At 40.5% G+C, this 13498-nt stretch overlaps 5 protein-coding genes and 2 long non-coding RNA genes across 10 annotated transcripts; 4 read left to right on the top strand and 3 right to left on the bottom strand.

The window, feature by feature from the left end:
- The first annotated feature begins 210 nt into the window (after window positions 1-210).
- Window positions 211-4779, top strand: LOC104716131 (V-type proton ATPase subunit B2). Of its 3 annotated transcripts, none has more exons than XM_010433484.3 (15): window positions 211-427; window positions 795-866; window positions 1009-1064; window positions 1169-1267; window positions 1452-1511; window positions 1616-1727; window positions 1804-2012; window positions 2209-2337; window positions 2431-2568; window positions 2664-2814; window positions 3275-3357; window positions 3823-3870; window positions 3950-4003; window positions 4127-4210; window positions 4300-4779. In XM_010433484.3, the coding sequence occupies exons 2-15, from the start codon at window positions 806-808 to the stop codon at window positions 4483-4485; spliced, it is 1470 nt and encodes a 489-aa protein (XP_010431786.1). In that variant the 5' UTR covers window positions 211-427; window positions 795-805; the 3' UTR covers window positions 4486-4779. The 3 variants fall into 3 exon arrangements, with proteins under 3 accessions (XP_010431786.1, XP_087324132.1, XP_087324131.1); XM_087468006.1 differs by having other exon boundaries at window positions 242-427; window positions 2209-2343; window positions 2437-2568; XM_087468005.1 differs by having other exon boundaries at window positions 242-427; window positions 669-866.
- A 70-nt stretch (window positions 4780-4849) lies between these two features.
- On the bottom strand, window positions 4850-7667 carry LOC104716132 (putative hexosyltransferase MUCI70). The gene is made up of 7 exons (XM_010433487.3): window positions 6991-7667; window positions 6692-6877; window positions 6525-6596; window positions 6219-6409; window positions 5722-6137; window positions 5414-5598; window positions 4850-5333 (listed from the first exon to the last, which is right to left on the bottom strand). The coding sequence occupies exons 1-7, from the start codon at window positions 7073-7075 to the stop codon at window positions 4960-4962; spliced, it is 1509 nt and encodes a 502-aa protein (XP_010431789.1). The 5' UTR covers window positions 7076-7667; the 3' UTR covers window positions 4850-4959.
- LOC104716128 (protein EIN6 ENHANCER) lies at window positions 7483-8270 on the top strand. Its single transcript, XM_010433481.3, has 3 exons — window positions 7483-7680; window positions 7763-7830; window positions 7977-8270. The coding sequence occupies exons 1-3, from the start codon at window positions 7518-7520 to the stop codon at window positions 8106-8108; spliced, it is 363 nt and encodes a 120-aa protein (XP_010431783.1). The 5' UTR covers window positions 7483-7517; the 3' UTR covers window positions 8109-8270.
- LOC104716130 (uncharacterized) lies at window positions 8238-9486 on the bottom strand. The gene is made up of 5 exons (XM_010433483.3): window positions 9312-9486; window positions 9132-9214; window positions 8891-9030; window positions 8695-8776; window positions 8238-8571 (listed from the first exon to the last, which is right to left on the bottom strand). The coding sequence occupies exons 1-5, from the start codon at window positions 9352-9354 to the stop codon at window positions 8455-8457; spliced, it is 465 nt and encodes a 154-aa protein (XP_010431785.1). The 5' UTR covers window positions 9355-9486; the 3' UTR covers window positions 8238-8454.
- A 33-nt stretch (window positions 9487-9519) lies between these two features.
- LOC147935685 (uncharacterized) lies at window positions 9520-10438 on the top strand. The gene is made up of 2 exons (XR_015567804.1): window positions 9520-9633; window positions 9773-10438. It is a non-coding gene; the product is annotated as an uncharacterized LOC147935685 (long non-coding RNA).
- LOC104716127 (uncharacterized) lies at window positions 9739-13449 on the bottom strand. Of its 2 annotated transcripts, XM_010433480.2 has the most exons (6): window positions 13023-13449; window positions 12410-12661; window positions 12134-12277; window positions 11499-12028; window positions 10153-10306; window positions 9739-10001 (listed from the first exon to the last, which is right to left on the bottom strand). In XM_010433480.2, the coding sequence occupies exons 1-6, from the start codon at window positions 13137-13139 to the stop codon at window positions 9813-9815; spliced, it is 1386 nt and encodes a 461-aa protein (XP_010431782.1). In that variant the 5' UTR covers window positions 13140-13449; the 3' UTR covers window positions 9739-9812. The 2 variants fall into 2 exon arrangements, with proteins under 2 accessions (XP_010431782.1, XP_087324134.1); XM_087468008.1 differs by lacking the exons at window positions 9739-10001; window positions 10153-10306 and having other exon boundaries at window positions 11260-12028; window positions 12410-12917; window positions 13023-13430.
- LOC147935684 (uncharacterized) lies at window positions 11112-11566 on the top strand. Its single transcript, XR_015567805.1, has 2 exons — window positions 11112-11219; window positions 11364-11566. It is a non-coding gene; the product is annotated as an uncharacterized LOC147935684 (long non-coding RNA).
- Window positions 13450-13498: the final 49 nt, after the last annotated feature.

Below are 13498 nucleotides of genomic sequence, written 5' to 3'. Positions count from 1 at the left end.
AGAAAAGAAAGATGGAAACATTGTAAATTTGTAATAGATTCTTTTCTCATTATCAAAAGTCAAAACTCTTTTCATAGCAAATGTAAAATAGGAAAAAAGATCAACAAATAAAATTATTACTGTATGGGCCTCCGTCATATATTTTCTCAAATAGGAAATGTAAAAAAAAAAATGATTAAAATTTACAAACGGGGGACATGTAAAAAAAAAGGGGCTATAAACGTAAAATAGCTCAAAACGATGGGGAACTAATAACGGATTGAAATCGAATCGGGTGGGTAATAATAATAATATAGTCCACCAACACCAACACCAACACCAACACCAACACCAACACCAACACCAACATCAACATAGATCTCTCTCTCTTATCTCTGTGTGTCTCCTTCTTCCTCTACAGATCTTTTGGATTAAGAAGAAAGACGAGGTACTTACAATACTAATACAATGTCTCTCTCTCTCTCTCTCTCTCTCTCTCTCTCTCTCTCCGATTTTAATCGTTTCAGCATATTTTCTCTTCGTTTTGTTTTGGATGTGAATATGTTTGTTTGTTTCCTGTGTTGTTGATCCGATTGAGAATTTCATTCATTCAAAAAAAAATTTTGTGTTAAAAAAGATATGTATCCAACGAACGAGTGGATTCACGATCAATAGATGTTGTTAATTAGGATTTGACTGGGGGAGATGCGAGTGCATACTCTGGATTTGCTTTGCTAACGTCGGACGGCACCTAGTTCATAATTATATTTGCTGACATCGTTTTTGCCCTTTGGGTCTGATTTGATTTGGTGAAGATCTGAATATTATGGGTGCTGCTGAAAACAACCTTGAATTGGATGGGGATGGCACCCTCGAGATCGGCATGGGTAAGTCCCTAGGATCTCATTTGCCTTTATACACTGCACCAGTCCATTCTCCCATGTGATCTTGACAAGCTTTATGAGTTATCTATCATTCGTCATTTGATTCTTCAGATTTAGTGATTTGCCTGCTTTTTCTCTACCGCAGAGTATAGAACTGTCTCCGGTGTCGCTGGACCTCTTGTCATCCTTGAAAAAGTCAAGGTATATCTTAGATGATTGCTATTTTGTCTTCTGTGCTATTCTTCTCTTTTCTCCCATGGCTGGATGACACCTACTTCTCTTTTCTTTCTTTCTTTCTCCTCCAGGGGCCTAAATACCAAGAAATTGTCAATATCCGTCTTGGGGATGGCACTACACGTCGTGGTCAAGTTCTCGAAGTTGATGGCGAGAAAGCTGTTGTTCAGGTTTCTTTCTCTTCCTTTGTTTTCTCCTCCTCTACTCTCACTGTCTGTTGCTTATTTGAACGCAAATGCAATATCAATCTAATCTTTGCCCTAGTCATTACATTACTAGTCATAACATGCTGCACCAGGGTTTACCTTTTTCTACATCTCCTGCTTATCAATTTCTTTTTATTTCACTGTCTAGGTTTTCGAGGGAACATCTGGAATTGACAACAAGTACACCACTGTGCAATTTACAGGAGAGGTATGCTTTTTTCCCCTATCGAGTTGAAAAGTAATCATTTTTTTTTTTATATAATATATATACCATTTCATGGTCTCACTCTTTTTCCACTTTGTTTTTCTTAGGTTTTGAAAACTCCTGTTTCTTTGGATATGCTTGGTCGTATCTTCAATGGTTCAGGGAAGCCCATCGACAACGGTCCACCTATTTTGCCAGAGGCCTACTTGGATATTTCTGGTGAGCTGCTTTTTTACTCTCTTGTCACATTATTAAACCCTCAGGGATATATAATTCTAGACTTTTGTTTCTCCAGGAAGTTCTATCAATCCCAGTGAGAGAACCTATCCTGAAGAGATGATTCAGACGGGGATATCCACCATTGATGTCATGAACTCTATCGCCAGAGGACAGAAGATTCCCCTCTTTTCTGCTGCAGGTCTTCCCCACAATGAGATTGCTGCTCAGATTTGCCGTCAGGCTGGTTTGGTTAAGCGTTTAGAGAAGTCTGATAATCTTCTCGAGGTAACGTTTTTTTGTCCGTCTTTACAGCTGGAAATTGCTTTGTTACAATTATATCAGTCATCCCTAATAACAGTTATGCAATGCTCTCTTTGGTTTGGTAAAATCTAGAGTAAGTAGTTAGTTGTGTGATGCCATATTTTTAATGTGTCATAACAGTATCACACCATCACATTGGTCCATTTATGTGAATTTGCAGCACCAAGAGGACGATAACTTCGCCATTGTGTTCGCTGCAATGGGTGTGAACATGGAGACTGCACAATTTTTTAAACGTGATTTCGAGGAGAATGGTTCCATGGAGAGAGTGACTCTTTTCCTTAACTTGGCAAGTCTCTCAGTCGCACTATGGAAATCTTGAAGCATATTTTAGTTCCATTGTTTTTCTTTCTGAAGGTTTCTCATTCTGTTTCCCGTACAGGCAAACGACCCCACTATTGAGCGTATCATCACTCCCCGTATTGCTCTGACAACGGCTGAGTACTTGGCATACGAATGTGGCAAGCATGTCCTTGTCATTCTCACAGACATGAGTTCCTACGCTGATGCTCTTCGTGAGGTGATAACTGATACTTGCATGCTCTGTTCACAACTCATGTACTTTGAGATAATAGGAAGCCTGACATAGTGTTTAACGCTGACTAATACCCTTAGGTCTCTGCTGCCCGTGAAGAAGTGCCTGGAAGGCGTGGTTATCCAGGTTACATGTACACCGACTTGGCTACCATATACGAGAGAGCAGGGCGAATTGAGGGGAGGAAAGGTTCCATCACTCAAATCCCCATTTTAACCATGCCAAACGATGGTAATTCTTAGTTGCTATTATCATGAACTCACTCAACATTTATTCTTTGTGGCTTCTCTGGTTGTATGTGTTTTGTTTATCATTGCCTTTGACTTTGAACGAAATTTGTTTGAAGCAAACAGTAAGAGATAGTAAAGCTTGACCGAGAGCAGTTAAAGTAAACATGGGATAGAACTCACCTGAAAGCTGGCTTAGAGGAATAGACAATAAAACAAACCATGCTATAATAAGTCGTTGCCCAATCCCATAGCGTCCATCTAGGTCTAGCTGTTTGGGAATCTAACAAACTGAGTGGATGATGTACTAGTGTTAGACTGTTAGTGTAGTACACCTCTGTTAGGCAATCTGGTCATATAGCCTTTTCACTGAGGAATATTTGTTGCTCCTATATTAAAGGTTTGCTGGTCAGTGAATAATTCTGTTCGAGATTTCTAACTTTTTGTCCCTTTTCTCTGTCCAGATATCACTCATCCCACACCAGATTTGACAGGATACATTACAGAGGGCCAAATCTATATTGACCGTCAACTTCACAATAGACAGGTACAATCTTTCAGAAGATAGTTGGTTCAAAGGTCTTATCATAATTGATATTACTATAATAAGGTGAATTTTACCTTTATGAGAAACATATATACCTTGTAACAATCTTATTTACGGACTTTTGATTTAGTCTATTAAATTTAGAACCACCCCTTGAATTTTTAGATATAGAGAGCACGTGGATAGTGATAGAATATTTTTGAAAACTGAAACATCTTGGTCATGGCTTCAAAACACTGACATTTGAATCTATTTATGTGCCAGCTAAAGACTAGAACTGATACTAGTTGGTGTTAATTTAGTGAACAGTCCCTCGGCATATATTGTGTTGTGAATCTTCTGTAATATCTTTGAAAGGCGTTTCACTTTAGTTTGTGTGTAACTGTAAGAAGTTGTTTCTAGTTTTGCGGATATGAAGTGTCCTAAAAGTTGGTTTAAAATACCAATTTTCTTTGTGTTCCACAGATATACCCTCCTATCAATGTCTTGCCATCTCTATCTCGTCTCATGAAGGTAAGTGTGGGAGATTCAAAATAAATTAAAGATGAAGCCAGGTGATCATTTGTTAAAGTAAATTGACTTTGTACTGTAGAGTGCCATTGGTGAGGGTATGACTCGCAGGGACCATTCTGATGTTTCTAATCAAGTAAGACCTTATTACTTGTGCGATACTATTACCAGCATCGTAGATAAAGCTTAGTTTATGGAAGTTTTACTTGTCAAATTTTTAGCCTGAGCTGAACTTGTTATTATTTTTTGGTGATTTTAGTTGTATGCCAACTACGCTATTGGAAAGGACGTCCAGGCCATGAAAGCCGTGGTTGGAGAAGAAGCTCTTTCGTCCGAGGATCTGGTCTCTCTAACCTTTTCTTTTTACTACACATTCTAAACGCTTTCCCTTTCTTATTCCTCTTTAACACTTTTCATGTCTGATGCAAACAGCTATATCTTGAGTTCTTGGACAAATTCGAGAGGAAGTTTGTGGCTCAGGGAGCTTATGATACCCGAAATATCTTCCAGTCACTCGACCTGGCATGGACACTCCTGCGGATCTTCCCCCGTGAGTTGCTTCACCGTATACCCGCGAAAACCCTTGATCAGTTTTACAGCCGCGACACCACCAACTGAAAAACAGAATCGCTACTACTGTACGTTGGTGTGGTGATATGTCCAAATGCATTGTTTGTTTTTTTTTTTTCTGCGGTTGGTTCGCACCTCTGTGCCGGCCGTCCCAATAAATGGTGTTTGTTCCCAATCGCTAGACCCTTTATAATTATTGTCTTCGAAACTAAGCAAGCAGGTTGATTATTCTTTTTGAAAGAGAGATTTGAGGTTCTTTTTGTAATTTATGATTATTATTTTTTCGTTTTTGGTCCCAAAATACTGGTTCTGAACAACATCAATATACATTTCTTCGTCTTATTACTGATCAGTGATCACAAATGTCAAATGCAACTATTTCTTACTTTCAATTTGCATTTTGCAACTAGAATTCAAAAGGCGTGTATTTTATAAATAGGAAAATTCGGAACTATATCAAAACCGCAGAGAGAGAACCATGAGGCGAAAGTTAAAAACTAGTGTATTATGTATGTATCTGCCTCAACCAGCTTTAGAAGTTCTAACTACTTTTGGCAGCTCAACGGAATCAAGGTCCCCAGGATATGGAGTCCAGAGCCCAAAGCCACCTCGACTTTCCTTTAAACTCTCTCCTTTCCCTTTGAGTTCCTGAAGACTCTTGACCCACTCGATCTTCGAGGAATGCTCTCGGATGTGAGGGTGCAGTTCGAAGAGAGAGTTGTACTCACAGTTCTGGAACATGAACACCTTGAAGGCTCCTTTTAGTCTGTCCACTACGTACCCAAAGCTCAGCTGGTCCCTTGGTGTTAACAGGTGCACCTCATTGAACCACAGGCAGCTGAACAGATTGTTCATTGCAGTGTGCTCTCTTATGATCACTGCTCCTTCTGGAACATCTGTGTAACGCAAGAGAAGAAGGTTGTTAGTAATCAATAAGGCACATAGATGAGACTCATGTTTTTGCTATGGACTTTACCACTAACAGTGCCCTTTTTGATACTCCATGGTTCCAAACCCTCATATCGATATATTTTCATATGAAGATCAACCAGAGGTCGGGCGTATCGCTTTCTCCTCTTGCACGCATCAGCTTCCTCGTATATATTTCGGTGGTGTTTGTGTTGAGCGATGGCAAAAGTATGCTTCCCACGCCACAAATACCTGAAATTGAGATGAAACAGAAAGATAGTAGATATCAATCCTGTGCTAGTGAACATTATTAAGTCTGCTAGATCACTTTGATGTACGGGTCTAATATCCATCCTTTTGTGCATAAATTCATACCTTTCTAACATAAGCAAGGGGTCAACAATAAGCTCCATTTTCCCATCAATCCAAATGCTGTACTGTGCTTCAGGGAATAACCTGTGAGTTAAGATTTTGGGGACTTTACCGTTGCGCCTAGGTTCATCATATGGAGGAGTTTTGAGTAGAATGAGACGCCAAATGCCAACCCATTTGCCTCCTTGAACATCTTTCCTCACAGTAGTATTTTTTCTTAAGAAATCGAGAGAGACCTCGTCCAACACCATAAGGAAACAGAAGAGCTTCTTGGAACGGTCGCTTATGTTCGATGGTTGGTGGGGTTCATCATAAGCATCGAATATCCCAGTGGCAACCACAAATCTGCATTTCTTGACGTATCTTTTATCCAGAGAAGACATTTCAGCCCCACCACGTGGCATAAATCCGCAATGGACCTGAGAAACGTTTCGAGTTAGGAAGTTATAAAGTAGGAAGGAAGAGTTCAGCAAACAAAAACAAAGGCTTATTAGTTGAACCTTCATCAGAGGTTTGAGTAGAAAACTCTCTTGGCGTTGAGACCAGCTGATGTTACCGCCAAAAAGAGGAAAGGGAGAGGTAGAGGAATCATCCTCGGTTATGTAGGTAAGATTAGTGACAATAGAATCAGGGGTTTTTGCAGTGGGAAGGAGCACCTTATCAGGGTCATAGGCAAGAGGAATGGGGCATCCTAGAGAGAGGAAAAACAAAAGCAGAAGAGTTGGTAAGAGAGAGAGAGAGAGAGAGAAAGAGAGAGAGAGAGAGAAAGCAGAAAGTAAAAAAAGATAGTAATTTTGAAAACTGACGGTGCTGGGGTTTTGGTACAAAACCAATAGTGTCTAAGATGACATAGAGTCGGCCTTCTTTGTTGCATATAGCTGTTGAAATAGCAAGGAATAAGATTCAAGGTTACTATAATAATAACAATAACAATCCAATGGAGAAGATAGGAGTAAACATGAGGGAGGGATACCTGAGAAGAAAGAAAGAGAAGATTGACAAGACCAAACATGAAACAAGAGGGCAAAGAGAATGAGAAGCATCCAGAGAATGCCTCCAACAAGAAGCAAGCGGAGGAAGCCAGCCTTCCATATTTTTTTCAAAGTGTAGTCAGTGTGAAGTCTGGACGGAGAGAAGAAGCCTGCCTCACCATCATCATCTGAATAATATAAACCAACCATGGGACGATTAGCTGATGAGCCAGCAGAGAGTAATAACCTCTCTATGAATCAATCGAAACTCTATAAGGTAGAAGAAGAAGAAGGATGAGACCTTTAGATTGAGCGTTATGAAGAGGGGTCCTTTCACCCCGGCGGCTCAACCGCACAGAAAGTGATCGCTGAGAGTCACTCATCATTAATTATGATGATTGGCTCAACAACACACACATTAGCTAAGCACAAGAGAGCTTTGATGATTCAGAAGACAAAAACAGATCTCTCTGATCTTCAACCAAACAACTTGGGTAGAAAATCAATCAAAGCCCCTAAATTATTCTGGATTTGAAAATCTCGAAGCTTTATAAAATCTACTTAGCTTCTTCTTCTTCTTCTTGTGATGGACGACGAATCCATGGATCTAGAAGAATTTCACGCTTTCTCCTTTCTAATTTCACGCTTTCTCCCCCAATGTACCAGAGATGTAAATGCCGATCTCGGTTTACTACAATTGCTTACATTCCCTATACCGGACCGGACCGGTTCAGGCTTATTAGTACTTGTATATTATTAAATTAGTAGAGAGGAACTAACTAGAGACGGAATCGAAGAGCAGAGAGAGAGAGAGAGAGAGAGAGAGAGATGGAGGGAGAGTTGATGGAGGCAGATGTAGTGGTGTCTTCGCGATTGAGCTTTAAGAAGATTCAATCCTCAGAAAAGTACCCGAAAGGCCAATCTACCCGAAGGTGGAAACACCTCAAGCAGATTCTTCAATCTGAGAACTGTACTCCCGACCTACCCAATTGTAAGTATTAACGGATTTGGGGTTTGGGATTTTGATTTTGTTTCTTGTTTATGATTCTGATTGAATCACACTGCCTGCGCAGATGTTAACATTGAGTCGCCTCCATCCACTCAACCCTGCAAGCGAATTTGCGATGTTACTGGATTTGAGGTCTGCTTCCTTCTTCTTCGCAAATTTTTATATATAGTTTTTTTTTTTCTTTTTTCTTTTTCAGATCTCTCTCTCTCTCTCTCTCTCTCTCGATTCTAATCCAAATCAGCTTCTTTTGTCTCTCTCTCTGATCACGCAACACGCAGGCACCCTATGTTGACCCAAGAACAAATCTCCGTTATGCTAATGCCCATGTTTTCAAGACTCTCAGGTCTCTTTCTCCGGACCAAGTCCACCAGTATCTCTCCATCCGCAATGCTGCTGTTGTTCTCAAGTAGCTGCAATGACCATCACCCAATTCTCTCTATTCCTTTTTTTTTTTAACCCTACAACATTATCCTCATTATGGTCTGGTTTGGTGGGAGATATACATGTAGTAGTAGTGGTAGTAGTGATCTTATGTGAAATACTATATAACTCAGACTAGTTTTGATTTCCCTTTTTTTTGAGTATTGTTAATTAAACAGACCACACAACACACATTGGTTTGGGACTTTGGGTACATCAAGAATTATTTCTACATGAACAACAATACTCAACTATCTCAAGGCTACACAACCAGTATCTCCAAGAGACAAACTACTACGTATGTTGTTTGCCTTCCTTCCTTCCTTCCTCATATGGTCATGGGGCTGCTTTCCTCAAGATCATAGTCAATATGTAACAAAGAGCAGCATCCACCGATGATAGCGCTACAATGAATACGGCTACCAGACATAGACTCAGTGTCGCTGTCTTTAGCTGTTTGTTTTGTCCCCCCCCCCCAAAAAAAAAAACAATTTAACACATAAGTTAGTTACAAACTAGTCCCACTCTCTCTACTCTCATATGTAATATGTGTATTTGTAAACAACAACAACATACCGTGCTTGTAAAACTTGGCCACTCTATGTATTTGAGCTGACTCGGTTGCTCAGCCATGAAAGAGAAGAGAGACCTCGTGCTCCTTTTTGAATTTTAGAGAAAGATGAACAACGTAAGCAAAATCAATGCAACATTCTGACTCCTCCAGCAAAAAAGAAAAAAAAAAAAAAAGATGTGAGAGAATTGATTTTTATACCAGACGATGTCTCTAAGAAGGCTAAGCCATAGGGGCTCTTCTTCGGAAAGGTGCTTGTTGTTATGAGAGCTCCAACTTTGACGAGAGCAACCTACCGTTACCACCGGCTTATGACTCACTCTTCCATTAATACTCCTCCTCTACAAAACAAGGAAAACACACACACTCAGAGCTAATTTGAAAAGCTTCCTAAGCTGTTCTTTTGGTCTTTTAATACGCCGCCATGGAAATTTCAATTTACCGGATCCACAGAAAACTTGAAGCAACTAGGTCCGAAGCCGTTGCGTCTTTGAATCCGGTGTGACGGAGCCAATCGGATTAAACCTATGAATCAAAAATCGAAAGTGGATCACACTCTAAGGACAAAAGATCAGAAGCAGTGAGCAAGAGTATAGAAAGCCACCTGGAGCGAATATCTCACCTGAAACACTAGTGAGAAGCCCCGGAGAAACCACCATCATCATCCTCCCTAAACCGAGCCGAGCGTTGGAGGAAGACGAAGCTGATGAGTGATGATGACCTCGCCCAGTCTCGCAGTCACACACAGATATATCCAAAAAGGCCTTCGATGATTTAATGGGCCTTTTTGGGCTTACAAGTTACAAGCCCGTTCTACCAATTACTTTCTTTTATTTTTGGAACATCCAAATATATCCTAAAATTCTATCCTGACCCACTGGAACCTGTTTCCCGCAGCCGCATGTTTGGGGATATATGCCGTCTTTTGCTCGGATATTGAAAATGTCTAGACTCGACTCTCTCTATCCTAGAATTTTATAGCCATTCTTTTAGATTTTTTTTTGTTTTTTGTTTTGCATATATCAAGAGGATGATAACATCCAACGTATCTAACTTATGCTGTTTTTATTTTTTTGTGTTCAGATAAAATACATGGTGTCTATACATTTCTCACCCTCCATCCTCACCCCTCCCCGTCGTCGTCCTCATCATCATTCGTAATCCCAACATCGGCATCACCATTCTCCGCCTCTTCCGCACCAACATCATCATCATCATCTGAACTCTCATCACTAGTTTCATCGTCAGAATCATCATCATCATCATCATCCACAATATACTCATGGTACCATCGAGTACCAGAAACCAAATCCTGTTTCCAAGAAAGAAGCAACATATTTACCTGCCAGTACCAAATTCACCCCTCCAAAGTAACATTCTTGTTAACTACTAAGGCATATCCTCCGAGTCTTTAAACACAAAAACATCTATATAGAGCAGCCAAGAGGTGTTAGGGCAATGACCTGTTTTGCATTTCCCGGCGACAAGGGTCTCTCGGTTCCTCCAGGAGTCCAGATTTTGATATCAGTTTCAATTCCACTGCTACACATGAGTGGCATGTGAGGATGAGACTCTACACAGTTGACAACATGTTTGTCTGCTTGTAAAATTTGGCCACTCTATGTATTTGAGCTGACTCGGTTGCTCAGCCATGAAAGACAAGAGAGATCTCGTGCTCCTTTTTGTATTTTAGAGAAAGATGAACAACATAAGCAAAATCAATGCAACATTCTGACTCTTCTAGCAAAACAAGATGTGAGAGAATTGATATTTTTTTAATACCAGACGATGTCTCTAACAAGGCTCAGCCATAAGGGCTCTTCTTCTTCGGATGGCTTGTTATGAGAGCTCCAACTTTGACGAGAGCAACCTACCGATACCAGTGGCTTATGACTCACTCTTCCATTGATACTATTCTACAAAACAACAAGGAAAACACACACTCAGAGCTAATTGAAAAGCTTCCTAAGCTGTTCTTTTGGTCTTTTAATATCACCGCCATGGGAATTTAAATTTACCGAATCCGCAGAAAACTTGAAGCAACCAGGTCCGAAGCCATTGCGTCTTTGAATCCGCTGTGACGGAGCCAATCGGATTAAACCTATGAAATAAAATCGAAGGTGGATCACTCTTTAAGGACAAAAGATCAGAAGCAGTGAGCAAGAGTATATAGAAAGCCACCTGGAGCGAATATCTCACCTGAAATACTTGTGAGAAGCCCCGGAGAAACCACCATCATCCTCCCTAAACCGATCCGAGCCGAGCGTTGGAGGAAGGCGAAGCTGATGATGACCTCGCGGAGTCGTAGTCACAGATATCCAAAAAGGCCTTTGATGATTTATGGGCTTACAAGTTACAAGCCCGTTTTACCAACTATTTCTTTTATTTTTGGATACTAGTTGGAACTTAGAAATTTGAAACATCCAAATATCCTAAATTCTATCCTGAACCACTGGAACCTCTTTGCCCGCAGCCGCATGTTTGGGAGATTTTATGTATGTCGTCGTCCTTTTGCTCGGAGATTGAAAATGTCTAGACTCGACTCTCTCTATCCTAGAATTTTATAGCCATTTTGTTTTAGATTTTTTTTTGTTTTGCATATATCAATGTTGACAAATATCCAGGATGATAACATCCAAAGTATCTAACTTATGCTGTTTTATTTTGTGTTTAGATAAAAATACATGTCTATTCTATACATTTCTCATCCTCCATCCTCACCCCTCCCCGTCGTCGTCCTCATCATCATTCGTAATCCCAACATCGGCTTCACCATTCTCCTCTTCTTCCGCACCAACATCGGCTTCACCATTCTCCGTCTTTCTTCCTCCATATGAATATTCGGCCACAGTCAGAACCACTAACCACATACTCACACTTGGGTCCAAAAAAGTTGACACCTTTGACTGTTTCACGATTCGTGTGCTCTTTATAAACCTGAGGGGGCGTTGGCGTCGTCCTCCTCTCCTGAGTTTTAGTTGAAGAGGGATATGGAGCTGGGCCTAGCCCCATATCAGGGGTGAAAAGATAGATGAACTCGTCACTATAAGAAGCGAGGAGCTCACTCTGATCAGAGAAAGCAAGACCTGTTATTCCTACATGGTCGCTTCCAATCAAATGGTCAGGACAGAAGTGGTCGACGGGTTGGGTAAAGTTATACCAACCCTCAGATCGATAGCTGCGAATATCATAGACACGAGCATACTCATCCATTCCAGCGACCGCAAAAAGACCAGGGTTCCTCGGATCAACTGCAATTGCATGCAAGTAGACAACTAAATTGAACTTGGCTTCTTTACAAGTGAAAAGATTTGTAGCCACCCGAGTCCTAAGATCAAACTGAAAAAAAGTAATGTTGTTAATAGTATAGGCGGCCTGGGCTTATAAAAGAGAAAGGATTGTTCAACAGAGCAGCAAAAAGTAAAAAAACAGAGAGAAACTCACATGCTTAACAACGCCATCCTCACCACAAGTATAGAATGAGAATGGACTACCGGGCTCAACAGCCAATTTGTGGACGGGTCCTTGATGTTTACCCAACAAACAAGTCTCGACTTGTCCAGATTCAAGAATTTTGGAGTGGCGGACCTGTTACGAAACGAATGCAAACGAGGAGGGGATTTAGATAAAGTTTGCAACTTCTTTTGCGGGAAACATAAGCAAGTAAGTAGGAAGATAGGAAATGAAATTAGAAGAAGAAGAGAGAAGAGGAGGAGGGACCTGCTTATCAGCAGCAGAAGTGACAATGCTACGATCGTCAGAGAAAGGCATAAATTGGGCTTGGAAAACGTTGTTGAAGTGGCCGGAATCGAAAGAGAGCTTGACAGTAGGAGTCTGCCAATCCCAAAGGATGACCTGTTTGTCATCAGAACCTGAAAGCAAGATATCTCCATCTGCATTGAAACTGACAGTGTTTACACAACCCTTATGCTTAACCAGCTTCTTGTCAAGCCCCAGACGCCGCAATAGATCCTGGTGGTAAATATCAGTTGAGTGAGTTGATTGAGTGAGTGATATCATCCAATCCAATGTACACCATCAACATAATTTGGTCGGTTTCCTATCAGTTTTGTAGTAATTGAAGAAGCAAAAAAAAAAAAAACACACACACACACACACACACACATTGTGAAAGCAATATAAGAAAGAAATAAAAAGACAAAAAGATATCATCATCTATTATGTTGGGATGTCATCACCCAACTCCACGAATATGGTTCGTAGCCCACTGAAAAGCACACAGATTGAACATGAATCAGGAAACCCTAGAGACTGGAGTTGAAATCAGAAAACAGAACAGAAGACAAAGGCGAAGAAGAAGAGAGAGAGAGACCTCGGAGGCTGAGAAACGGTTGGAGAAATTACGATTGGGCAAGAGACCAAGCTCTCTTTCCCACACATTCACCACCGAATGGTCTCTTCTCGGCCTTTTCACCGCCCTTCCACTCATCCTCTCCCACCCACCCCACCACCAGATCAAGTTTTTTTTTTTTTTAGGTTTACCAAAAAAAAAAAAAAAAAAAAAAAAGTCTTTAATTTGATTGCAAAAAAAAGATTGAGAACGAAGAAGAAGAGACCAGCAGCGAACAGAGAACCTCTACACACAACTCTCCTTCTCTCTCTCTCTCTCTGTATATATATATATGAATATAATGTTATGTGTTTTGGTTTTGGGGCCGCGAGCGAAGAAGCCTCTCTCTCTCCTTTTTGACTTTGGGGTTTTTTTTTTTTTATATGTATTACCACAAATACTTTCTTTTTTCTTTTTGACTTTGCTGGTGTATGATTATGAAGAGTCTCTTAATTAAT

Source organism: Camelina sativa, chromosome 10, assembly GCF_030686135.1.
Source record: "Camelina sativa cultivar CO46 ecotype springtype chromosome 10, ASM3068613v1".
NCBI lineage: Eukaryota > Viridiplantae > Streptophyta > Magnoliopsida > Brassicales > Brassicaceae > Camelina > Camelina sativa.
The sequence above is the reverse complement of the archived record's forward strand: the minus strand, read 5'-3'. Positions and strand labels throughout refer to the sequence as shown.

Coding starts and splice junctions, on each gene's coding strand:
- LOC104716131 (XM_010433484.3), top strand. CDS start 806: ATGGGTGCTGCTGAAAACAACCTTGAATTGGATGGGGATGGCACCCTC. Junction 3,871..3,949: donor CTCTATCTCGTCTCATGAAG/GTAAGTGTGGGA, acceptor TTTGTACTGTAG/AGTGCCATTGGTGAGGGTAT. Junction 4,004..4,126: donor ATTCTGATGTTTCTAATCAA/GTAAGACCTTAT, acceptor TGGTGATTTTAG/TTGTATGCCAACTACGCTAT.
- LOC104716132 (XM_010433487.3), bottom strand. CDS start 7,075: ATGATGAGTGACTCTCAGCGATCACTTTCTGTGCGGTTGAGCCGCCGG. Junction 6,878..6,990: donor TCATAACGCTCAATCTAAAG/GTCTCATCCTTC, acceptor TATATTATTCAG/ATGATGATGGTGAGGCAGGC. Junction 5,599..5,721: donor CCCTTGCTTATGTTAGAAAG/GTATGAATTTAT, acceptor TCTCAATTTCAG/GTATTTGTGGCGTGGGAAGC.
- LOC104716128 (XM_010433481.3), top strand. CDS start 7,518: ATGGAGGGAGAGTTGATGGAGGCAGATGTAGTGGTGTCTTCGCGATTG. Junction 7,681..7,762: donor TACTCCCGACCTACCCAATT/GTAAGTATTAAC, acceptor CTGCCTGCGCAG/ATGTTAACATTGAGTCGCCT. Junction 7,831..7,976: donor GCGATGTTACTGGATTTGAG/GTCTGCTTCCTT, acceptor CGCAACACGCAG/GCACCCTATGTTGACCCAAG.
- LOC104716130 (XM_010433483.3), bottom strand. CDS start 9,354: ATGATGATGGTGGTTTCTCCGGGGCTTCTCACTAGTGTTTCAG. Junction 9,031..9,131: donor TCAAGTTTTCTGTGGATCCG/GTAAATTGAAAT, acceptor CTTGTTTTGTAG/AGGAGGAGTATTAATGGAAG. Junction 8,572..8,694: donor GGCCAAGTTTTACAAGCACG/GTATGTTGTTGT, acceptor CAAAACAAACAG/CTAAAGACAGCGACACTGAG.
- LOC104716127 (XM_010433480.2), bottom strand. CDS start 13,139: ATGAGTGGAAGGGCGGTGAAAAGGCCGAGAAGAGACCATTCGGTGGTG. Junction 12,278..12,409: donor CTTCTGCTGCTGATAAGCAG/GTCCCTCCTCCT, acceptor GTTTCGTAACAG/GTCCGCCACTCCAAAATTCT. Junction 10,307..11,498: donor AGGAAGAAAGACGGAGAATG/GTGAAGCCGATG, acceptor AAATACATAGAG/TGGCCAAATTTTACAAGCAG.